The following is a 24,156-nucleotide window of genomic DNA, read 5'->3' on the forward strand; positions in this document are numbered from 1 at the left end:
CCTCCATATGAAGAAAGATGTGAGTTCAGATTGGTTTTATGTAGATTGATATTTAATTTCCACCATTTAATAATATATATATATATATATTAAACGTATACAAATAGTTATATTTGACCCTTGGTTTTGGGAGAGTTGGTGTTCATATTTAGGAGGCTTTATTTTAAACATGGTGTTTAAGGGACAGGACAGTCTGCCCTTAATTCACTAGTGAATCTGGATTCTGCTCCAGTCCGCCGGCCTTTGCTCATCCTTCATCTCTTTCCGCTTGGTAAGGATGGCTTCGATTTAGCTTTAGGATAAAACCAAAACAAAACAAAAGGTCACGCTGCAGTCCGCCTCTTGGTTCTCTTTCATACTCTGTCCTGGTGTGCGTCTCAAATCTGATGGATCTTTCTTTGACTCTCTAAAGGCGCCTGTCGTCGTCTCCTTTCTGCATTCTCCCGCCGTGTTCTTTTAAATACATCTAGACAGCGTGTAAGTTCCTCTCTCTCAGATTCCTCCTCCTCGTCGGGTTCATCCCTGAGAAGTGCCTGTGCACGAGTTTTGAGAGGTTTATCACTTGTGATCACTCTTTGACACACGATTTATCTCCGTCCTGAGTTGATCCAGGATCACATCTGAAAACTATTTCAGTGACTTGCGTCATTAAAGAACGATGCCATTCTTAATTTGAAGATTAAAAGCCTGTTTCTGTCTTTACATTTCCTCAAACGGGAACCAAATTGATAAACTATCAGGTCACAGAGGTTAATATGTTATTCATGCGGTTGTCTCACCCCTTTAGTGTCACTGGACATCAAAGATTTTAGTGGAAACTTAAAACTGAACCAAGCTGGATGAAATAAATCTATGAACCTTTTTGCCTATTTCTGCCCCGAGTCCACATTTTTTTCAGTGTGTTCCAAAACCACAAGGTGACTTTTTGGTCTATTTAAACATTTTGGTGGACATAAATGACCTGATGCAGCCTGAATATTCAGGGCGAGGACTTGGGCTGAGATCAGGGTTAAGATGAGTCCATGTAATGTCCACGCAGGTGATGGACGCATCAGCTCTATTCTCTCTGCCTGTCCTTCCTCCTGCTGCGGCAATAGTCTCACATGGTTGGAAATCACAACCTGGAACCCCAACATCTAATGGTCTGCTGCATCATCATTATCCGCGCATACATTATTCATCACCGCCGTTCCTCTGGGATGTCCGCCTGCAGTAGGACCACTGAGATTCCACAACAGTTTTAGAACAATTCCGTGTTTATCGTCAGATTGTTTTCCCATCCTCAACCATGTAAGGGAGGAAGGAAGGAATTTTGTTGCATAGCAATCTAAAATCAGGGGTTCCTTTGATCATCAGCCTGTAATGAGCCTCCTTCCATCAAGGCCTGGCCTCCATCTTTGATGTCCTTCATCTTCACGGTGTCAACAGTGCAGCAAAATTCAAAGTGACGACAGCAGGAACTGGTGTGGACTACATGCTGTCTGAAGCTGGTGCAGCCTACTCATTCAGCCCCACCCCCACCCTGGCGGGGGGTGGGGGGGGTGGGTCAAACGTGGGCGCTAATATGGTCGAGTATCCAAATAAAAATTACAATGATTGCAGAGCTATATCGAGGCAAAATAAGCACCTGTTTCTGGCCCTGTTATCATTAATATATATATCCATATAAATATATTAGAGGTTGAACAAAAATCTGCTGCTCATTGAATTAACGCCATCTGAAAGGAGAGGAGAGGTAAAAATAAAGGGGCTGCTTGAGATGATCAGTGTGCGGTAAATAGCTGCGCTCGCTTAAGAACCAGGGCTCGGTCCACTGGGTCCCTGTCTGGTCCAATTACACACGACAACCAGCACCTAACATCGTTAGCAACAGCGTCGCTGATTCTCTTATAACCTCATAAATAATCGCGATTACAGCGTGTTTGCGTTCAGGCTGCGCTGCTGCAGCGACGGGCACGTGGAAAAAAGAGGTTTCTCAGTCCAAAATCAAAGCAGATCCTCAAAGTGGATCCTTTAGTTTCACAACATCAACCCATCTCTGCGAGTCAGTAACTGTTATCGTAGCATCACCCGCTAGCAGCTCAGGAAGCTGATATGTTGCAGAAGAGATCTAAAAGTTGTGGCTGATCTGATCCTGAACGCTTGTTAGTCACTTTACTGCCCAGTCGGATCATCATCGATTGCTTTAATCAGTTGTGATCTCTTCTATCCGGGGTGGCTGCAAAGGAATTGCAGATGTTTCCCAGATACTGTTTGTTCAACAGGGGGGAAAAAAGTCAGACGGAAAATCATTTGTAAGCCTAAGGAGGGTATGAAGCTTCACATCCTTTCGGTGCACACATGAGCATTAGTTGGCTGACAGATGGTGTTGGGGGGGGTGATGATGCCCTCAAACGTCCAAAGATGGAGAATATTCCATCCGATCGACCGAAATGATTGCATGAAAACGCTATAAATGATTCACCAGGTCGGGTCACCCTTTGATCCCCTTCCAGGACGCTTTAGGCTGCACTGTAAGCAAACATGTATAATTGACAGCGGGCTTCCTAATGGAAGCAGCGTAATCTGGATCAATCCCACCTCATGCCAAAGAGAACAGATTGGCGGGGACAGGAGGGGGGGCTTTCTCTTTACAGCCGACTGTGCATTTGCAGTATTTCATGATCTTTCCGCGTGTCTCTTTAGAGGCGGGTAAGACGGTAAAATCAATTGGCTAGAGTGGTGGAGATTAGATGAGTTGGGGGCACCAGGGAAATCAGCTCCAGCGGTGCTTTAGAGATGCTTTTTTTTGTGGCCGCGACCATTAAAAGCGCTGCTTATAATCTCTTTTATTCTCATTCCCGCAGGCATACAGACGTGTCCCCCCGAGAAATTCGACTGCGGGGGATCCACCAACAAGTGTGTGTCGTTGTCATGGCGATGCGATGGGGAGAAAGACTGCGAGAACGGGGCGGACGAGGAGGACTGCGCATCCGGTGAGTCTGTCGGCGGGGCTGAAATCCAGCCGTGGCGGAAGGAGGGAATGACACGAGCTGATGGGAGGCACCCGTGGGACGTGGATTCTCCCCTCTAGCGTCGCCGTTCTGACGCCAGGCGCCATCAAGAGGCAGGAGACATTAAAGACGCAGCAGGAGTCGCCGTGTAATTACGGGCCTTTGAAGTGAGGTTTGAGTTGGAAAATCAGCCTCCTGCTTCCTGCTTATGCGTATCGCAAATATCCGACGTGCTTGATCTGCGATTTCTGTCACCGCGTTTCGGACTTCGAGGGTTTAGCCTCGTGGCGCCACCTCCCACCCAGCCACCTCAGCCTTGCTCCTCATCCCCACCCCCACCCCCCATCCCCCACCCCCCCGCTCCCTACAGGGACGATCGCTGCCCTACTTCTGAGGCACTGTGAAGAATCAGCTTCTTCTTCTTCTTCTCCTCTCCCCCGTTGCCTCTTCACATCAAGAAAAGCTGATTGAGGCAACAGAGCTGGAGTGGATGCGTGCGGGGGGGGGTGGGGGGGGCATATCCCCATTAACCTATGTAAATGGCAGCCACTTTTACAGGCATCAGCTCCCTGGTTACTTGATTGTGTGGTCGCTCCGGCTGTGATTGGTTCATGTCCCGGACACATACGGCAGCGCTAACGGTGCACAGGAGTCGGACCTCCCGTCTGTGGACGACACGCGAAATCAGCGTCAAATTTGCACCAAGGACACAGAAGCAAATCAGAGCAGCACTGGAAGCGACGGTTGTTTGAGAGTAACGCAGCGCCTGAAATCCTGAAACGCTGCAAACGCTGCAGGATAGTGGAAGCCAAGAAGCGGCTGTAGTGAGAAGAATCCGTGTCCAGGTTGTCTCCCGTCCCCCTCCCCCTGTTTTGTCTTTTGTCTCCTGTCTTCCACCTGTGCTTGGTTGTGTCCCCGCCTGGTCTTTCGGGTATTTAAACCCTCGTCCTTTCCCTCGCGGCTGGGATTGCAGAGATGGGTTACAGGACAAAACTGCTGGGTCATGCTGGGTTTGCTTGAACTAGCGTCCATTAGACGCTTCATTTGTTCTATTTTGAGCTTATTCCCATCAGACCGGCTTGCAAAGGGACAGTCAGTCTCTCTCTCACACACACTTGTGCAAGTGGAAGTGATTCCATTGACTCTAGATCTAATGCCCTCGTGGCGTGGATGGCTTTTTGGTGCACTCTCCATTGAGATCCATTCTAGCCTGCGTTAATCCTTTTCTCATTCTAATGTCTATATTGACGTGGCGGCTTTAAGCCTCTCAGCTGTGACACGGGGGCAGGCAGCAGGCTGCCACCCACTCAGGCGGAGCACAGACTCCAGCCAGAGGGAACTGCTGCGACCCGGAGGTGGACTCTGGGGCGCCACTTTACCAGCATTTGCATGCAGACGAGGGGACAACCTGTGTGAATGCAAACCAGATGAATGTGCGTTAATTCTCCTGAGCGGCAGACCGAAGGCTTTATCGTTCACATTTACAGTCAGGCAGCGAGAGGAGGGCAACGTGGAGTAAATAACCAGTTTATCTGTTCATTACAGCATCGCTGATGGCACTGGGGCAGCTGGAGAAATGGCTTTGGAGGAGCATTAAGTTGCTGTATGTTTAGGTTTGGGGGGGTGAACGGAGCCTCGTAAAATAATGCAGCAGGAGACCTGAGAATCAGCGTCACTGTTGTCTTTTCTCCTGCCTGCTGGCAAAGCAAGAAGCTGGGAAGAGAGGCTGCGAATGTAGCTGAGAATCAAAGGTTGGGCGTGTTTAATTCAAAAGATTAAAGCATAAATCAACTGCAGGCTGAATGTGGGGAAATAAACAGAAAATCCCTCATGCTCCCAACACAGGCTCCAGATTTCAGAGGCAATGAGAGCGGAAGTGATTGATACTCCTGCATGACTCCAATTAGCAGGACGAAGTTTAGCACAAAAATACGGGAAACTGAAGCACATTAATGGCTTCTATTTTAGATATTTAATAAGGTTAATGCTCTGCCAGCAGCGACCCTTCCCTTCCGCCTTATAATGGAAAAGCTTCACTCGCATCTACGTGGGTTTTTTTTCCATCTGCAGCATATTTTTGCACAATAACAACACAATGTCGTACTCAGCTGTTGAGCTGGGAGAGCTCTCTTAACTCAAGGCTGCTTATGGCCACTCGCTCCTGGCGTGAGCAGCAAAACCTACAAGCTGAAGACAAAAAGCAAAAAGCAAAAGCACTTTTACTCACATTTACCCAAACATGATTTTAATTTAGCCTCCCAAAACTGACAGATCTTGGGAGAACCCGCTCAGCCCCAGCGCGCTGTGTGATTAGTAGAAGTTAACTGAGCGCACAGCCTGCCGCGGCAAAAGTAAATCTTGCAGAGGCATCCTGTTAATTGAGTCCTCCATGTGGTGAATTATGCATTCTGTGGAATCTACTCTCACTGCAGAGAGCTTTTCCTTATTAGCGTTACTTTAGGAGAGGCTGTACAGCACCGTTTAACTGTCGCGTTGCATCTTTTTAGCGGCATCGTCGTCCCAGTTCAGGCTGCTGAGATGTTTTACTCTGAGCCTGGTTGGCGTGGATTATTAAATTCATTTGACCCCTCCCTCCTCATGTCACTGTTAATTGCTGGACCAAGCAGTGAGTTTCCTGAGGTCAGTGAAAGCACCATACTGGAGACAGTTGCAGCTTACTGGGGGGTCACGTCTGTTACCAGCCAGTAAGAGAGATGTGAAGGAGGTGGGTGCCCTGGCCTCTAGTTCCATGTTACCAGGGTGTCCGTTTGGGAGCAACACACCCGACTTCCGCCTGTGCGTCGCTGCTGTGATACAGAGCAGAAACATGTAGGAATATTTCCCTTATTCCCTGTCAGTCAGACACTGTCTCACATGTTTTTACAGATATTATGCAGCACATCCATCACATAAATTAATATGTGTGTTTTTAGGTTAAATAAAAAATAGATATAAGGTACATTAGATGAGTAAAGTGCTGTCTCTCTCTGTGATTTATTTATATTTTATACTGTCTTGTGGAATGTTTTATCTATCAGACTATCAGAGACTATCAGAGTTGCTCAGAAGCCTGAAGATTCTCTCACTCCGTCTTTCCTCAGCTACATTCCTAATATTCGGCTCCTGTGTAATCACAACTATGTCTCTTGAATCTCTTTAATTATTTAGAGCCAAATTAGCATGACGTCAGGAGAGCATCAGAACAAGGGCCATAGTTACATCAGGATCAGATGGGGCTTGGTTAATATTCATAAACGTGAGCCGGATGCTTGGGGCGTTGCTGCGGATGTCAGTACGTCAATGTTTGACTTTTTAAGTGAAAAGAGGCAAATGACTGCAAGAATGACGGCAATTCAGATCCTATAAAGGATTATCCTCTTGCAGGATTTTCGTTTGTTTGTTTGTTTGCTTATTTGCTTGCTTGTTTGTTTGTAGGCGGCATTTATGTCCGATAAATCCTTTAATCCAAAAAGTTGTTTTGCACTTGGTTTCCACCCTAAACATTTCCACCCGCACCTCTGATCAACTCATCAAAGCCGGGCAGTCACATAAAAGCCCTCACATGCCGACCACTTGGAGATTTTGGGAGATAAGCAAGCAGGGCAGAATTCCAGTAAGGTGGAATTCACACTGACACTCGTGACCTTTGTTCAGGACACGCGGAGCACTTTTAAAGCTTCTGAGGGAAAACGTTGCCTCTACTATTTTAGTCTTTAAAGGGCATGTGAAATATAGGTTGATCCTGCGTAAAGCAGCGTAGAAGCTGTAGACGTTTCTCCTGGAGGTTACAGACTGTCCTTAGCAACAGCAATCCTCCGCTATAACCAGCAGAACCACTGAAGCTCCCTGTGGTTTGGGTACATATCACATTCTGCTGCTGTGGGATCGCGGTGGGCACCCAGACCCTCTTCCCAGCCTGAGCGCGTTTTGGTCAGACGTGATTTAGACAGAAAAATAAGCTGGGAGAGAAGCTGAAAAGGTTTTACTCAAGCCTTGAGTTTGGGACTGTGGTGAGGAGAGGTAAACGTTCCCTTCCTGGTCGGAAACTTTTTCACGCGGCGAGAAATCGAGCCTTTGCCGGACGGTGTGTTGGGTTTTGAAATAAAGTGTTTGGGATTTTTAGATGGGAAGCTCATTTACTCCTCTCACGTTGCAAGCGCAGCACGTCCATCACACAGCATTTCTGTGTCTACAGCAATCAACATGATTACGCGGCTAAGTGCCAAAACGACTGAGACGAGCATCGACAGCTCGCCCCGACATGCCGTCGTTTATGCCATGTTGGTTTTGCAGTGAAGGCCGGGATTGGATTTTTATCCTAGCAGAGTTTTGTTAATTAGCAGTCGCTGGTGACGATGGCTGGGGAAAGTGTCTGAACCACCACCAGCATGGAAATGTTGATTTATATACGGCGTTAGCCTTTAGCACTATTTGGTGTCGTTGTTATCTGTGCAATGTGGATCCCGCCCAGCTCTCCTATGTGGGATGGTTTTAAAGTTGCAGGAATATAATGCAATGCTGGAAAGAGGCAAAACCACATTTTTGATACTTGATGACTCATTTTTGATACATCTATCAACATTTGTCATTAATTATGCCACATAGAGTCATGAGTAACAGCGAAATCTTGTGCAATTAACCAAAGGAAGTTGTCCTCCAGATGCCAAAGCCTGCCCCAGTGGTGAGTTCATGTGCGGCAACCGGAAGTGCTTGGCCTCCACCTACGTGTGCGACAGCGATGACGACTGTGGGGACGGCAGCGACGAGCTCAAGTGCGCCTCCCCGCTCACCTGCGGGCCGGACCACCTCCGCTGCAACACCTCGGAGTGCGTGCCGCTCATGTGGAGCTGCGACGGAGACCCCGACTGCTCTGACAGCTCCGACGAGGGGCCGGAGCGCTGCGGCGGCGACGGGGCGCCGTACCTGCTGAACAGACGGGCCAACTGCTCAGCCGGGGAGTTTCGCTGTGCCAACGGCGAATGCGTGAGGCTGACGTGGAAGTGCGACGGCGATCCAGACTGCAAGGACAAGTCTGACGAGTCCGACTGTCGTAAGTATCCTTGAATGACAGGAAAAGCAGTTTTATATGAATCGCTTGTGGTTTTTATTTATTGCCCGCTGTCCTCAGGTGCACCCTGGCCCCCCACGCCCCCCCTTCCCCCGGGGGTTTGGTGTAACAGATGATTGTGGCCCTTAACCCGAGCTATTCCCTTTAAGCAATAGTTAAATATCATCTGCGTATCGCTGCACCTTCACAGCTGTTTGTGTTGCTTCATGGCAACATAAAGTATTGTTTTTGTCTTCAATAAAACCGATTTCTGTGCATTTTTGACTGTTTAGTAACCAGGTCGCTGCGTATCCTGGGGACAGAGGAAGCCGATGTGGAGCTGATGTTTTTCTTCCCCTCCTCAGGAGCTCCTTTGCTGTGTAACACGTTTTCCAATCTGCTGGAGCGGGATTTGTTATTTGTAAAGGCGCCGGAGAATGTGTTTCTGTTGATAAATAGCATTTGAAGATGGGACCTTGCGATAAAGCAGGTTTTCCTATTAGCTCCTCGTGGACGGGAGCGCCCTGAAGCTCCTTCCTGGCTAAGCTCGGGATGTGTAGCCCAGATAGTCTCACCGTACATTATCAAGATGTGCGACACACAAATCCCAACACCTTTTGCTGTCCCCGGCGTGATACAAGCGGCATTCACGAGTGATTGATGGTTTGTTAGCCGGCCGGATGTGTCCGTTAAGCGAGCGGCCTGAGGGCAGCTAGAGGGGCGACCTTGAGGGTGCTTTTCATGTTTCATGCACCTTCAGCACTTTTGCTGTCTTCACGTCGTTAGTATGTAAAGACCACTGTGCCGTACAAATCGAATTTTCCACAAGCTATTCATATGATTATATAAGGTGCACGTGTACCAGGATGGAAGCAAATCTCTAGATCCATCTAAACGATACAGAGAAATTGTGCTGTATAAAGGATGCACACCTTGTGCCCCTTGTGTCGTGCGTTTGCGTGCACACGCGCCTGCACACGCCTGAGCGTTAGCCTTTCCATAAATCACACCTCCGCTCATTTACATTCCATATATTGCTTTTTAGTGTGTCTTTGGGGGGAGTTATTTGAGCATACTTGAGCCCGTTGATGAAAAGCTCCTCGTTGCTCTGGATGTTAATAAAATCTGCTTCGAGCAGCCAACATCTCCGCAATATTGGAAATCATTCATCACGCGCCTTCAGGTCGACCGCGTCTGTCCGAGCACCTGTAAAGCAAAACAAGCACTGACGAACGACTGCTTTCCAGTGTTTGTCTTCCCTCAGGTATTACTAAAGAATGGAAAATAGAAGGACTGAGGAAGCAAAGGGAACTCGGGATGTGGCGTTTTATGGACCCCAGGAAGCTCTTAAAGGGATTAAAAGGGATTTACGGGCCCATTTTCAGATGTTCAGGTAAAGTCGTGCTCTTGTGTGTCTTCCAGCCCTGCTGACCTGCCGCCCAGACGAGTTCCAGTGCGGCGACGGTTCCTGCATCCACGGAACCAAACAGTGTAACAAGGTCCACGATTGCGTCGACCACAGCGACGAGTCCGGCTGCGTCAATGGTGAGTGTGAGACCCGGCTGAGATCACCTCAGTCGTCAGCCAGGCTGCCGGATCAGGGGTTTGCGATTGGAGGGGTTGGTGTGCGCTTGGTTTTAGGCCTTGTTTGGGGCCCCTTAAGCTCCTTAGCGACACTCATGTCGTCCTTTCTGAGAAGGTTTTTGTGACCTTTGTCCTGCTGGGATTATTGTTGTCTGGGTGGACCGTTGCCATGGGGTTTGGTTTGTGCTGTGAAGGTGCTTTTACATTGTTGGTACAGAATGGAAACGCGGTGCGGCTGCCAAAAGCTTTTTTAAAATCTCACCTGCTATATAGTTCATTTTTTTTCTTGTTTTTTTTTTGCCCGTTTTGTCATCGGAGGGTTTGTGGAGTTTGGGTCGCTTGGCTGCAGAAAGATGATAACAAGCTGAGCAGGTTTTGAAGGACTTGTCTGAACTAATTGCTGCCTGCTTTTACAATCTTTCTGCTGGCTTTGATGCAAAATTTACCAGCAAAAGAGGAAATCGGACTGTGAAACATTTCAGTCCTTTAAATTTAATTTTTAATTGCACAAAGCCCCCCCGATGGTATTAATGTCTTCCTGCGGTTTGTTTGAAGCGAGCCCTCAGTAATTTGGTGAATCACTCGAGACATTCCTCCGGACTCCAGCTCCCTTCAAATGCACGGCAATTAATTTGGAGTAGTCCTGCTGTCGCCCATACAAATGCTCCCGTCTCTCCTTTCCTTGCCGCAGCCACCAGATGTGAGGGACCCCTGAAGTTCCTGTGCAAGAACGGAGAGTGCATCGACAGCTCCAAGGTCTGCGACTCTGTCAAGGACTGTAAAGACCGGTCGGACGAGCCCAAGAAGGAGTGCGGTAAGAGACCAGGCTTGTGCCCCTCTTGGCCTGTTTCACTCACCAAGTCTTGTAAAAACATCCCCTGCACAAAAAAGAGACATCGCCCTTCAAGACACGTCAAGGAAAGCAGACAGTCTCATAAAGGCGAAAGCTTCAGAAGCCGTTATTCCGTCAGGGTGTGTTCCCGCGCCCGCCCTTCCTGTATCGCCCCGCCGTTCTCCTCCAGCCCCGCTCTTGTCCTCGGCTCATTAAAAACCTGTCTACCTGCGTGCCGCTGAGCGCTCTGCTCCCTCAACCGTTTACCCGCAAGATGCTCCTCTCAGACGGAACACGCGCACCTACGCGCCAGCGCCGGGGCTGATGGCGTTTGCCAGCGTCGCTCTTTGAACAGAGGAACATAAAGAGAATGCGTTTTTTACTCCGAGTGCAGGGGAATGTTTTCCTCCGTCTCCCATCTCCTTATTAATAATAGCACATTACCACAGCACTGAGTCACATCTGCACGCATCGTTAACACAACTTCAGCTCATGCTCTGGTGCGTAATGGGTTACCATGACGGCGGGGATGGCGATGACGGGGGAAAGATGTCACGTTTGCTTACAGATTAAGGAGACACATGACCTCTAAAGTCCCAACTGTCCTTGAAAGCAGACTGGAAAAAGCTTTTGCCACACAAGGTCTCTCCTGGGGCTCCCAGCACCTCTTCCAGATGTAATGCAGCTGCTGTCTGCAGCTCGGAACGGAGATGGAAGGGCTGAGTTGGGAGTTCACCTGAGTGGCAGGTTATTGTCAGCCTTCCAGCTGAATCAGAGAGGGGAATTTCATGTTGGCAGTGGCAGCACTCAGAGCCTTCTGGCACTTACACAAAGCAAACAAGAAAAAGTGTCTTTGGAGAGTCAACTTTTAATCCCACTTCCCTTTTGGTGCAATAAATAATGAATAAAATGGTGTAGCTGTGTTTGAATGTCCCAGTAAAAAGCATTAAATATGAGTTTAATCATCCTGGGTTAGCAGGGATTGCTGCGGCAACTATTTTGGGTCGAACACACCGTTGCCAAGAACATAATTGAGAGGTTTTTGTGCCCAAATGAATGAGATAGAGGCGGCAGGGAGATTTGAATTTGAAGATTGATTCAGCCGAGAATTCTAAACGTTGAAGAAAAACTGTCGACAAGGTAAAAACAAGTAAATCCTGAGAGAAAAGCGCCGCCCCGCGTTTTTAGAAAACACCTAAAGACCGCGTGTATTTTTAAAGCCTTGCCATTAAAACTGATGGGGCTGATGCGCGCCGGCAGATCTCCCTGCGTCCGCCGGTAAAGAACGCCGCCTGTTTGCAAACAACCGCGTTTGATAGACGGTTGTGTTTTTCCCTTTATCCTCCCTTTTCCATATTTTCAGTCAGCAGCCTCGACTGTTCTCGTGTAAAAACCGAGCTGCTGCTTTTTCCCGGATTACCTTCTGTTCTAACTTTCAAACATTTCTTTTGTTGTAATTTGAAAAAAAGCATAAGAAAATGTGTAATTCAGTGAAATGGATTATGGTTGCATATTGCTATTAGGAGTAATCTTGAGTGGGCCTAGTTCTGAGATCTTTTCTTCCGAGTTAAAGGTACCCATGAAGCCCACTTCAGCTGGTATTGAAGATCTGTATTGTGCTGCTGCGGCTTTGAGCTATTTTCGAGAAAGAGGTTTTATTTTCACATCTTTCTTTATTCCACTTCCATACGGACTATCCTTCATCATCTGAAATCTGGTTTGATATTTTAATAGGACGGTCAATACGCCCGATCTTCCTCTCTCGTTGGCAGCGTTTGACTTTTTTCTCCCTGTGTGTCCCAGGGCTGAATGAGTGTATGATCAACAACGGCGGCTGCTCTCATGTGTGCATGGACCGGCCAATCGGCTTTGAGTGCCAGTGTCCCCCTGGCTACCGGCTCCTGGACAGAAAGACTTGTGGGGGTAAATAAAAATCGATTAGGAAGATGGAGCTGTGTGTGTGTGTGGGTGTGTGTGCGCTGCTCTCTGCTTTATGGCTGTCTGTTTTTGTTTAATGTGCCCAGTCTCTTACTCCCAGAGGGGAACTGGCATTGTCATAACACCCTCCCCCTTCCTGCCCTTCTTCGTCCTTCGAACGCTAACGTTTCCTCATCACATCCGAGGAAAAAATTCTCCAGGAAGTCCGCTGGGACGCGTCCTGTCCCCCTTCTTCCCTGCCATTTAAGGCCCTTGTACATGTTCACTCGTCCGTGCTGTCGGCTTTTCTCAGGGTCATGAGTGTGAATTAGTCCGTGTCCGTGTGTGTCGGGTCATCGGTGTTCTCTCGCCGCCCTGCAGACATCGACGAGTGTGAAAACCCCGACGCCTGTAGCCAGATCTGCATCAACTACAAAGGGGACTTTAAATGCGAATGCTATGAAGGCTATGAGATGGACCCCGTCACCAAGACCTGCAAGGCGGAGGGTGAGTCTGAAGCCACGATCAACAGGCCTGGGGCGTCCAAGGTTGGGGTTCTGAGCCTGAAAAATTCAGCTTTTTCCACCCTTAAAGGCAAAAATTGCCTCCTGATTGGACAGTTTCATGAGACTGATATGTTCAACCATGCAGAGCACCTAATTTGGCGCAGCAGCTCTTGGGGATCCCTGACTGAATCGCTGTGGAGGCCAATTATACCAAATTCAATCTGGCATCATGTCAGTGTTTGTGTGACAACAGTTAAACTCTTTGGAACAAAGTGAACTGCAATTTTCTTTGACCTTCAAGTGCAGCTAGGAGCTACAGCTCAAAGTTTAGTTTAGATTACATAGCCTTTCAAGAAACCTTTAAATGTCTTGAAATGCCTTGAAAGGCCTTGAGAACGACTTGAATGGCATTTTTGAGTAGTGGAGAAGCAAGATGCCAATTTCCTTTTTCCAGAAGAAAATGATTATATCTCTGTCAATTAGAGTGAGCTAATATTAGTGCACATTTATGTGTTTGTATTTCCCTGGTCTGTCTGTCTTCAAAGTGCATGACTGCACATCTTCTCTCCCATCCGTTTATCCCAGGAGACAACTGTGTCAAAAGTGTCAAAAGTGTCAAACTCGCCATCGCCGTCAATGTTTTCAAGCACCAGGGGACAGTTTGTGTGTTTTTCTGTAGAGGAGATGGAAATATTGTCACTGTCCTAGCTAGCCTTTGCGATTTGGACCCGAAGAGAGAGCAATGTTGTCAAGGGAACGTGCCTGGGGTGGGGTGAGTGCAGTGAAGATGGTCAAAAGGCGAGAAAGTCATTAAAAACTGTGCCTCTGGAGATAACTGCAGCTGTCGGAATAAAGAGATCAAGCTTAATATAGATGTTCACTTGACAGAGGTGGACTGCTAGCGTGAGAGCTAAAGTCCTCCCTGCAGGCACACGCTGTTTATGTGTCTCTACCCACATTTCTTCACGGAATTATAAGGAATTAATGCATGGTAATGTAACCCCCCCACCCCTTCTGTTCCGTTTAGAATCTAGTTAAAATGCATCCTGAGTGTCCTTATCACAAGTGGACAGCTCTAAAAATAGGTGTGAATGCAGCTAAAATGAAACAAGGTCACACTGCCAGGTAGATGCACGAGCCTGAAGCTGTCTCTGCTAATAAAAGGCCACTAAACTTGTTAGAATAAGATTTTCTTTTCTATTTTTCTGTCAAAATCTGATATCATCACGCCAGAGATTACTTTCCCATTTTGTTGCTTTCCTGTCTTTGTTAGTGCACGATATTAATTGTTCTCTGATTAAGCGCTGCTTGTTTGACCCAGTTTCAAAATATTCTGTTTTTCCCTTCAAATTTAGCATAAATGCCCAGACATAAATTGCTCCAATTATGGATGTTGTCTCGTTTGGCTGCCCACTTCTATCTTGAGCTTTTGTGGACCACAAAAAAGGCAAATAAAGACTCAGCTTTGTGGTTTTGTGTAGTATAGAATCTTCTTCTGTGGCGTTACTTCGAGAAAGGAGATGAGCTCTGTGCTAATGAGAAAAAGGAGCTTCTGCAGCTTTGTCTCCAGGGCTCCAGAATAGATGGAGGTATCACTTATTATTATTATGCTTAATGTGATAGTAATAGTCCTAATAACAGCGGTTAGCAATGAAAGTAATACGCTGCATGACCATGAGGCAAACGCTTAAATCAGTTTGGGATCACGTACATTTGCATTGTTGCAATTTCCCTGCTGATAAAATCAGGTAGGATTATCATCTCTCTAGGGAACTGGTAGGCTTAGATTACTCTGCTAACTCTTCACCAAGTAGCCAGCGGCGGTGGGATGGGCCTGTGTTACATTCGGTTAAATAATGGATCTTTTTGCATTGGGCCGATCTGGAAACTGTAGCTGACTCACATCCACAGTTCTCCTGTTAAATCCCGACTGCTTCCACTGCAGGGAAAAGCCCTTACTTGCTCTTCACCAACCGGCACGAGATCCGACGCATCGACCTGGTGAAGCGGGACTACAGCCAGGTGGTGTCCACGCAGAAGAACGCCGTCGCTCTGGACCTGGACGTAGCCAACAACCGCGTCTTCTGGTGCGATCGTTTCCATCGGAAAATCTACAGGTAAAAAGTGATCCTCTGCCTCCTCTTATGAACCCAGGCTCAGGTTTGCTCCCCTTTTAGCTTCATTCCACACAACCAACTTGATTTTCTCCCTGGAGTGTTGTCTAATTGGAGCAAAGCCTTCTTTTTATAAGCTGATCTTAGCTGAAAGGATGTCCCTGGAAGCCCAAATTAAAATTCCCATTTGGGAGCAGTGACGCTTGGCCCTCACCTCGCAGCCAGTGGGGAACCCATGAGTGGGACCTTGTCTAATCTATTAAGTGGTCCCCTCAGAAGGACACTAACCCTAGGATGAACCTGCTCAGGGTGCCTCAAGGCTGCCGCTCACATTCTCATCCCTCTGCATCCTCGTTAAGCTACAGCGGACAGTCGTACCATCGCATGTTCTGATTGATCCGTTGGATGCTCGGGTAGTCAAGGTTTATCTGGGGGGGGGCTTTTACACCCTAATGTCTGTGGGATAAGATTTCAGGATACAGATGCATGTTTGTAGAATGCATATATCGATCCCCCTCCCCTTTCCCCGTCACGCTATCGAGTAGACTGAGATTCCCGTGTTCTCCTCCCCCCTCCCGCAGTGCCTTCATCCACGAGGCCAGCGACCCCTCCCAACAGGTGCCGCTGCTGGAGTCACACCTTCACACCCCCGTGGGTCTGGCCCTGGACTGGCTCCAGCACAACCTCTACTGGACCGACTCCGGAGACAAGTCCATCTCCGTGGCCTCGGCGGACGCCACCAAGAGGCGGGTCCTCATCAGCACGGATCTGAGCGAACCTCGCAGCATCGCGCTGGATCCCCACCACGGGTGAGGGAGACGAGGCGTCCACACGGGGGTCCGGAGGGGGGGAAACCCTCGAAGCCGGGAGTTTCTATCACTTTTTAAATCTGTGGGATGGATATTCATCAAAGTTGATTCCGTCTCTCCATTTCCCATTCTTAGCACAACAGTGTGATACACAGCAGAAATCCCAGTGAGTTTGAACAGGCAGGAATGCCCCCACAGTGAAATAATTCCAGCCTGCGGAAATTGAATAATAGTAATCCTCTTTTGGGTCTCTGCCGTACGATAAACACAGGAGAGCTGTTGTTGCTTTATGTGGGAATCCTGAGTTAGACGCCTGTGACCTATTTAGCGTGCTGACTCAGTATTTTTCTACATAAACTCTGTCCTAGATGATCGCTCTTAATCCCTCATGCCTTATAGAATTTATGCCAGCATGTGCTGCTGCAGCCTTAGTGCCCCGCGGTGCCGACAGAGGGGAATCTCGTGGCTGGAAGCAGACGAAATTACTAGATATGGGTACTTCACATAGACGTAGGAGTGGGGGTGTTAGTGCTTGTGTACTTCTCTCTGCACAGAACAAGATAGATCATCTCTCTTATTTTCCCTTGTCCATAACAGCTTTATGTACTGGTCAGACTGGGGCACGCGGGCCAAGATAGAGAAGGCCGGGATGAATGGAGTGGATCGACAGGTGCTGGTGGCCGATAGCATCGAGTGGCCCAACGGGATCACTCTGGGTGAGCTTCTCCTTACTGCTGTAACTAATCAAATGTCAAAAGTGACTGATATTTCAAGGTTAAATGTGAAATTATGAGAGGGGAAACATTAAAGGTTAGCATTTGAAGTGCTTTAAAAGTTATCGATCCGTCCGGCAAAATGCAGCGGTGAGAATCTGACATTTTAAAAGTTAATCAATCCCAGCTAAAGGGATTTGTTGGACAGAATTAAGAAGTCCCCACCTCAAAGACCAATCAATATGTGCTCAATCTCCGTGCACGTGCCCGGGTGTGTTCCTCAGACGTTGCCAACCGCCGTCTCTACTGGGTGGATTCCAAGCTGCACCTCATCGCCAGCGTGGACCTGAACGGAGCTCACCGCAGGACGCACATGTCCTCCGCCGAGACGCTGGGACACCCCTACGCCCTGGCTGTTTTCGAGGTCCGAGCGCCACCGATTTCATCCTCCCACCCACATCCCATCATATCTCATCTCCCCCAGCCTGCAGCGCGCCCGTAGGTCCGTAGGTCGAGTGTAACGACTGTAAAATCCGGTTGACTGCGGCGCTCCGTCTGCGTGTGCCTGCGAATTCTCTCGCGGGCTTGTGCAGCAGAGCGCGCTAACACACACACACACACACACACACACACACACACACACACACACACTCGTGCGCTTGGTCATCAGCCAGTGTCTGTAAAGTGCTGAAATTTGAATCTGGTCGTGCGCAGCCTCGTTATTTCAGGGTGTTCACTTTGTAGTGACCGGTTTGATATGGGGATTATGGTTCTGACCCGAGTGGGCCGTTCCCTGATGGGACTCCTCTCAGAGGGAAGTGGTCTCAGCGGGAGCAGAGACAGGCGCTGGGTTTCAATCAGGGCCGTTAGGGCGTCCCCATCTGCCCCCATCTGCCCCTATAAACAGTAACTTTTAGAGTTCATCTTCATCTGCTCAAGATTGTTCAGGCTATTTAGTGTTTGTATTTAGGAATTCCACCATGCAACCATTTCAGGAGGTGTTGCATTTTGGAATGCTTTTGAACGGGAATGTCGGAACCCAGTCCGCAACGGCCATAATCCAGCCGGGTTTTCTGGTGAAACCCAGGTGAAAGAGTGAGGTAGGTTGGAAAACCCGGTTGATTCGCGGTCCTCAGGGATGAGATTCCGACGCCCCTGTTAGAATATTACAGAAGCTTCGTGATGAAAAAATCACAGCCTGCCAAAATACCTCAACAAAGTTATTAATAGAAAACATGCTTAAGAACCCCCCCTCCCTAATATTTATATTTTATTTCCTAGGTTTTCTTTTTATGAGTGCACTCCTGTTTCCGTCTGGCCTGCTGGCAGCTCGCAGGAATGATGATAAATGTTCTCGGCCGTAACAAACGGTCCATCTCGGGCTCCTCTGCCCTCCTGTGACTAAACGCTCACCTTCTTCTGGATGTTGAACTCGTCTGTTATTGAGCGGCTCCGGTGGTTCCAGGTCAAAGTGCCGCCTCCCTCTGCTCCGCTGCTCCAACACAAGCACACACAGTATATTGTGCACTGCGTGTGCGCCTCACGCAGTGCACAATATACTGCCGATATCTTGGTTTCCAAGGCAACCACATCTTCATTCATAGAAACTGACCCCAACGATGGCACCTTCAGTGTCCTTGACTGCTGGAGAGGAGCGCTCGCTGCTTTAGGTCTTACTATCCCGGAGAAAGAACCAGGCTCTGCGGATCAACTGGTTCCTGAGTATTTGGAGTCATTTTAATCATGATTTCATTATCGTTAAGCCTCTCTAAAAGCGTTCCCTTCATGGTTTCAGTCAGTAACGATGCTCAAATTCTCACCATTATAATGGCGCTGGCGTCACTGCGGTGTCTTACGCGCGTAACCATAGCAACAGCACACAGACCCAGTTCAAGCCATTGTTTGCAATTTATCGTAGCAATGAATTGGAAGCATCTTAAGTGACTCACCAGCTCAACACCGCAGGATACTGCCTAAAAAAAACCCCTTTCAGATTCAACTTGATAGCATTTAAAGCTAGTTTACAGACTGTGGGGAGTCATTCAAAGGCGGGGAAAGAAAAGTCCAGTAAGACAGCACCTGTCTGTGGGTTGCAGGATCGGATCTACTGGACAGACAGAGACAGAGCGGCGGTCTTCATGGCCAACAGGCTGAGCGGTCAGGACATCCACACCCTGGCCGAGAACCTCAACGACCCCCACGACATTGTTGTCTTCCATCAGCTCCGACAGCCTCAAGGTGCGTGTTGGTGCTTGAACCCTTGAAGGTTTTGGACCTCAGACACCAGGTTTGAAACCTCCACAACCCCTTTGAGTTGAGTTTGGTGGCTCCTCTCTCTCTCTCTCTCTCTCTCTCTCTCTCTCTCTCTCTCTCTCTCTCTCTCTCTCTCTCTCTCTCTCTCTCTCTCTCTCTCTCTCTCTCTCTCTCTCTCTCTCTCTCTCTCTCTCTCTCTCTCTCTCTCTCTCTCTCTCTCTCTCTCTCTCTCTCTCTCTCTCTCTCTCTCTCTCTCTCTCTCTCTCTCTCTCTCTCTCTCTCTCTCTCTCTCTCTCTCTCTCTCTCTCTCTCACTGTTTCTCTACCTGTTCTTCCCTCCAAGTGCGTCAGCAGAGTCTGCTTATGTTTAAATCTTTCCCAGTTCGCATCCCAAAAGGACACAGTGGACTTGAACCCGGGGGCTGTGCTGGCAGAGTTGCCACATTAAATTCTCTCGAGGCTTTGAGCCGGTGTTGATGCAGCAGCAGTGTTCATAGTGGGGGACAGTAAAATGTGGCTTCTTTTCCATGTCTGTCTGTCCGTCTGAGCGATACTGGAACCATAATCAGTAACTAGCTCCACACGTGTCCCCTTGTGTAGGGCCGGACAGCTGTAATCTGGGCAGCATGGCTAACGGAGGCTGCGAGTACTTGTGCCTCAAGGCTCCACAGATTACGGAACATTCACCCAAGTACACCTGCGCCTGCCCCAATGGACAGGACCTGGGCCCGGATATGAGGGGCTGTGTGCCAGGTGAGCATGTTTATCAGCTTGAAAATGAACTTGACGCAGCTGAAACTGATTCGTTCACCCTCCGTCCTCTCCTCGCCCGTCCTGCCTGAATGACAGCGCCGACGAACGGCACCGCGCCGACGTCCCCGTTACCTGCTGCGCTTACTCCCAAAGCCAGGGCAAACGTCCCCGACAACGTGGCACCCCCTTCGGGTCAGGCATCGCAGGCTGACACCACCTCCCACCTGACCACGGCGCCCTCTGGTGCCCCGGAGGTCCTCACACCCCTGTCCACCCCGAAGCCCGTGTCGTCACAGGAGTCGAAGGCGCTGGGCTCCACCGCCACCACGACGGTGGTCTCCACCACGCCTGGAGGAGACAGCAGCGTCTCCCAGCACTGTGAGTGAGCCGTACATGCAGAGTCGATCCCGTTTAATGAGCTGCACCGCTGCTATAAATGGAGCACATTTTACATTCTAGGGCCAGGAATTTGTGGCCAAAATGTCTGACACAGCAAAACTTCCTCGTCAACTTCTTTCCTTTCGTTGCCAAGCAACACATCCAAAAGTCCGACCAGTGCTCGTAATGTACCATAACAGCCTCACCTTTGCCCTAATGATGCCAATAAAGCACTGCGCCTCCGGGCCCTAACAGCCTCTCCAGGCTGACTTTAACAGGAGTGATGGATTTTCGCCTTGAAAATGTCACCTTTCCATCTATAAAAGTGCTGTTATGTGATGATGGTCTGTGCCTGTAAGGATGTATGTAATGGTGGCCGCATGTGAATACCAGTAATACGGGAAGTAGGCGAGGTGCTGCCTGCGTGGATTAAGTCGAGAAGGTCGGGAACAGCGTGAAGGTCGTTGTTTTCCTTTTTTCCGAGGCTCTTTTCACTTTATGTGAAAGCGCTCGGCGGTGCACACGTGCTCTTCCGCTCTCTGCCTCCACTGATTTATTTCTCACACGTTTTCCCCCCTCTATTTCTCACTCACCCTCCCTCACGCTGTGCTCTAATCTGACTCCTGACTTCTCTCTCTCTCTCTCTCACACACTTCAGCTGGGAGCGAGCATTTCCTCCTGGGCGAGAATCTGACGGTGGCCGTGTTGGGAGTGGTCATCCCCATTGGTAAGTCATCTGCAGTCTTCCCGTCTGTCTGTCCGTCCGTGGTGAAGGCTGGCGGGGCTGCTGTCCACCTTGTTTTCCATCCACTCTGAACCTCAGGACCTCCCCCTCCCACCCACTGACCGCCACATTCATCACCTGTCTTACATTAAGTCGTTGTGTTGGGCTCCAGTGTAGACAATATTGCCTTGGAGGCGCCTGATAAAGGACAACTAATAATTTAGCAAGTGATAAATGAAAGTGACGCCTCCCTGGGTGGGTTATGGACCTCCTGCTGGTCCAACCACCCACCTTCCACCACAAATTATCCTGCTCCCCTAAAGCACTGCATCCCTGTGTGGGCTTGAACCATCAACCTTTTGGCTGAATGTGTTATCCAATTGCTCCTCAAAGACTGTGGATGTTAGCTGAGCTAACATTAGCCCAGGGGTATCTGAGTCTCTTCAGGTGGATTTATTTATTTATTTGCCATTTTGGCAGGATATTCTTCTTTTTTTCTGTCTTCTGTATCTAAATTAAAAGTAGCACAGTTACAAAATGCTGAAGTCAAATCAAGGGAAAGCCAAACTGAGATGGAACACATGCCAATAGATTGGGAAAGCTTTACTGGTTTACTTTAATAAAGCAATTTAATAAACACATTTTGCCCTCGGTCACCCACATTCTTATGTGCCGGCCGCTGATGTGGTCCCGCATATTAAATTTACAGGCTGTGGCGGCCTTTTTCTGACCTTGTGTTTATCTGAGCCACCCACACACAGCCACCCTGCCACTGCCCCCCTGACCCCCTCCGTCCCCTGCGTGCTCCTTCTCCTCCTCTCTGTGCCTCTCATTTCACGCCGTGGACTCGTTCTGCCTCATTAACGCTGCCCCTTCCCCGTGTCCCTGCCGCTGTGTGTTAAACGCATGCAGTTCCTATCGTTGCCACAGTGGTGTTCGGCCTGGTCTGCGCTGGCGTCTACCTGGTCTGGCGCAACTGGAGGCGCAACTCCACCAAGAGCATGAACTTCGACAACCCTGTGTACCGCAAGACCACGGGCGAGGGCGAGGAGGACGAGATCCACATCGGACGGACCGACGGGATGGGCCACCACGCACATCACCACCCGTACCCACAGGGCGTCAACGTGGGAGTCGTGGGTGCCAGCGGGGGCACCTGCCCGCAGTTCATCGCCCTGCCACTAGGGGGAAGCATGCCTGACCCGGGAACTCATTGGTACACCGAACAGCCGATGCTTTCCTCTGCCAAGTGAGCCCCCGCGGCTCAGGACGCGACGTGCAGGGACGTCACAGGTGACTCAAACTGTTGGTACAAGCGACATATCATCAAGTGTTTCGAGCAGCCACTCCACATTCTGTGCCAATTTCCATTCTAGCAGTTATTTAATACATTTTTCTGTGCTGGATTTATTTTCTGGTATGCAGACAGATTTAACTTCAGAATTATTCATGTAATATAATGTTTCCTCAGCACTGACCTTTATGGGGGGTGGGGGAGGGGGGTAAGGGTCTGAACTGTGAGTTTTATGTCTTGTGAGAGATTCTTGACTTTGGACTTTGTGCTATTCCTGGTGGAGCGCCACGAATCCTCTTTATTCTTGCGTTTGTGGGACAATCTGTAGAAATTTTACATCGGAAACCGTTCAGAAAGTTTGCCGCCGAAGCTTTTTTGGGGGGGACTAGATTATATTTTTAGTTTTCCCCTTTGGAAGCAACAGGTTTTCAGATGGACTTGAGGAGTGTTCCGACCTTTTCCAACCAGCAGAGACGCTTTCTGTCTTTACTGTGACTCGTTTTTATGTTCAACGATCTGTGAAAAGCAATAGACTGCAGCTTTTAGTCGGGCTGCGCCGTTCCAAACATCCTCCAGCGCGGAGAATTTTATTTGAACATCCACTTTTGACTGTGATAAATGTGCACATAAACTCACGCAGGGCAGACAGAAAACGCACGCTGTTCTCCCGAGGACAGCCCACAGTCGTCACCCCCCCCCAAAAAAACCCACAAACAGCATGTATAATTGCTCACCAGCTGACAATGCAGCCGTTCGTCGTTCCAGGCAAAACACACTCGAGCATGTGCACGCACACACACTCCCTAAACCAAGCTGGGCTCCGAGGCCTCTGTGATAAGGCCCGCTGGGTGGTCTGGGTGGGTAAAGGCCGGGGGGGGGGGGGGGGGGGGCAGCGTGACGACAAAGGCCCGCCGTGTGATTTAATCCTGATGAAATGAGGCTGAGACCAAATTTTCCGATCAGCGAAGGCGCCGGCTCCGTCCCGTCGACGCCGTCTGGCCGTTCATAGACCTCAGAGGTGAGCGTGTTTGAGTGTGACGCACGTGAGTCCAGGCGTTTGTTCCACAGCCATATTTGAACTGTTCCGTACGCTCTTTGTTGCACAACCCTCTTCGAATGCCTTCTGTGTCGCGTGTTGCATGGAAAGAAACATTGTAAGGTGTGTGTGTGTGTGTGTGTGTGTGTGTGTGTGTGTGTGTGAGAGAGAGAGAGAGAAGAAGCTTTGAGGGTGCTCTAAAATTCATTGGCCTGTAAATATGTTTTCATAAGGTTTTTTGATAATGTAAACAATAATGTAAAAGAGATGTATATAAGATTTTAGATAAAATGTGGACAGCTATATTAATTTATTTGTATTAACGGAGAGCACCGCATCCCCTGATTGTAAAAAAAAAAAAAAAAAAAAAAATCCAAATCATACACTAAAGTGGTCTGTGCTGTTTCTTGCTGTGCATCGTTCAGATCCCTTTTGTGTGTGTGTGTGTGTGTGTGTGTGTGTGTGTGTTCTCCCCATTTTTCTTCATTGTTCTCCCTTCTGGAAACGAGCTCCCTCATCCTTACAGCACTTCCCGACTGAGATGGTTTCTGTGCCTTTTTGTTTTTCTTCTTGTGTTTTCTTGCTAAAAATGGACGGGAATCGGCCCGTCGCCACAAACTTGTTAAACACACGACTGGCTCCACTTATTGATTTTCTGTAACGGATTTCTTTTGAATATCTCTATATATTGCTATATAAAATATGACTGAAAATCCTCTTCCGTTTCATTTTCCTGGCGGAAGCTCACACACACACACACACACACACGCACACACACACGCACACACACACTCACACACACACACACGTGCTGCTTAAAGAGAATATTTTGGTGTCAGTGAAGATCTTTCTGGGAGCAATGAAAACATTAGCACCTCACATATCAGGAAAAGGAAGAGAGGGATCATAAAAAGGGTGACGCAGAGGTAAATAAGCAGACTTTCATCACTCAAACTAAAGATTCTCTGATTTCTGAGCCAGGCGGCTGATTAATGAGCTGTTTCCCTCAGCTTTTATCAGAGCATTTGGAAGCCAGTGTAAATTAGGACGTGTTGGACTGTAGTCCTGCAGCTCCAGCCAACAGGACGGCACGTAGGGGACCCGCAAGACAAAAGGAGAACGAGCCAAACTTTTTACTAATATCAGAAGGAACGCACGCTTTTGATGAATGTGTGTGAGCTTTTTAGAACAAAAAAACAATCAA

At 48.6% G+C, this 24,156-nt stretch overlaps 1 protein-coding gene across 2 annotated transcripts in view; it reads left to right on the forward strand.

Annotated features, from left to right (window-relative positions):
• The window catches only part of LOC101070154 (low-density lipoprotein receptor-related protein 8-like), a 44,407-nt gene extending 21,612 nt beyond the window's left edge, over positions 1 to 22,795 (forward strand). The window contains exons 4-18 of one of the 2 annotated variants that reach the window (XM_011616596.2): positions 2,847 to 2,975; positions 7,654 to 8,043; positions 9,463 to 9,585; positions 10,316 to 10,438; positions 12,260 to 12,379; positions 12,755 to 12,880; positions 14,825 to 14,996; positions 15,575 to 15,802; positions 16,400 to 16,518; positions 16,800 to 16,939; positions 18,612 to 18,753; positions 19,368 to 19,520; positions 19,617 to 19,898; positions 20,557 to 20,625; positions 21,535 to 22,795. In XM_011616596.2, the coding sequence (XP_011614898.2) occupies positions 2,847 to 2,975; positions 7,654 to 8,043; positions 9,463 to 9,585; positions 10,316 to 10,438; positions 12,260 to 12,379; positions 12,755 to 12,880; positions 14,825 to 14,996; positions 15,575 to 15,802; positions 16,400 to 16,518; positions 16,800 to 16,939; positions 18,612 to 18,753; positions 19,368 to 19,520; positions 19,617 to 19,898; positions 20,557 to 20,625; positions 21,535 to 21,875 (2,657 nt within the window). In that variant the 3' untranslated portion in view covers positions 21,876 to 22,795. The remainder of the gene's footprint in view (positions 1 to 2,846; positions 2,976 to 7,653; positions 8,044 to 9,462; positions 9,586 to 10,315; positions 10,439 to 12,259; positions 12,380 to 12,754; positions 12,881 to 14,824; positions 14,997 to 15,574; positions 15,803 to 16,399; positions 16,519 to 16,799; positions 16,940 to 18,611; positions 18,754 to 19,367; positions 19,521 to 19,616; positions 19,899 to 20,556; positions 20,626 to 21,534) is intronic. The other variant, XM_029830747.1, reaches the window with a different exon arrangement.
• Positions 22,796 to 24,156: the final 1,361 nt, after the last annotated feature.

The sequence above is a fragment of the Takifugu rubripes genome, chromosome 22 (genome assembly GCF_901000725.2).
Source record: "Takifugu rubripes chromosome 22, fTakRub1.2, whole genome shotgun sequence".
Lineage (NCBI taxonomy): Eukaryota > Metazoa > Chordata > Actinopteri > Tetraodontiformes > Tetraodontidae > Takifugu > Takifugu rubripes.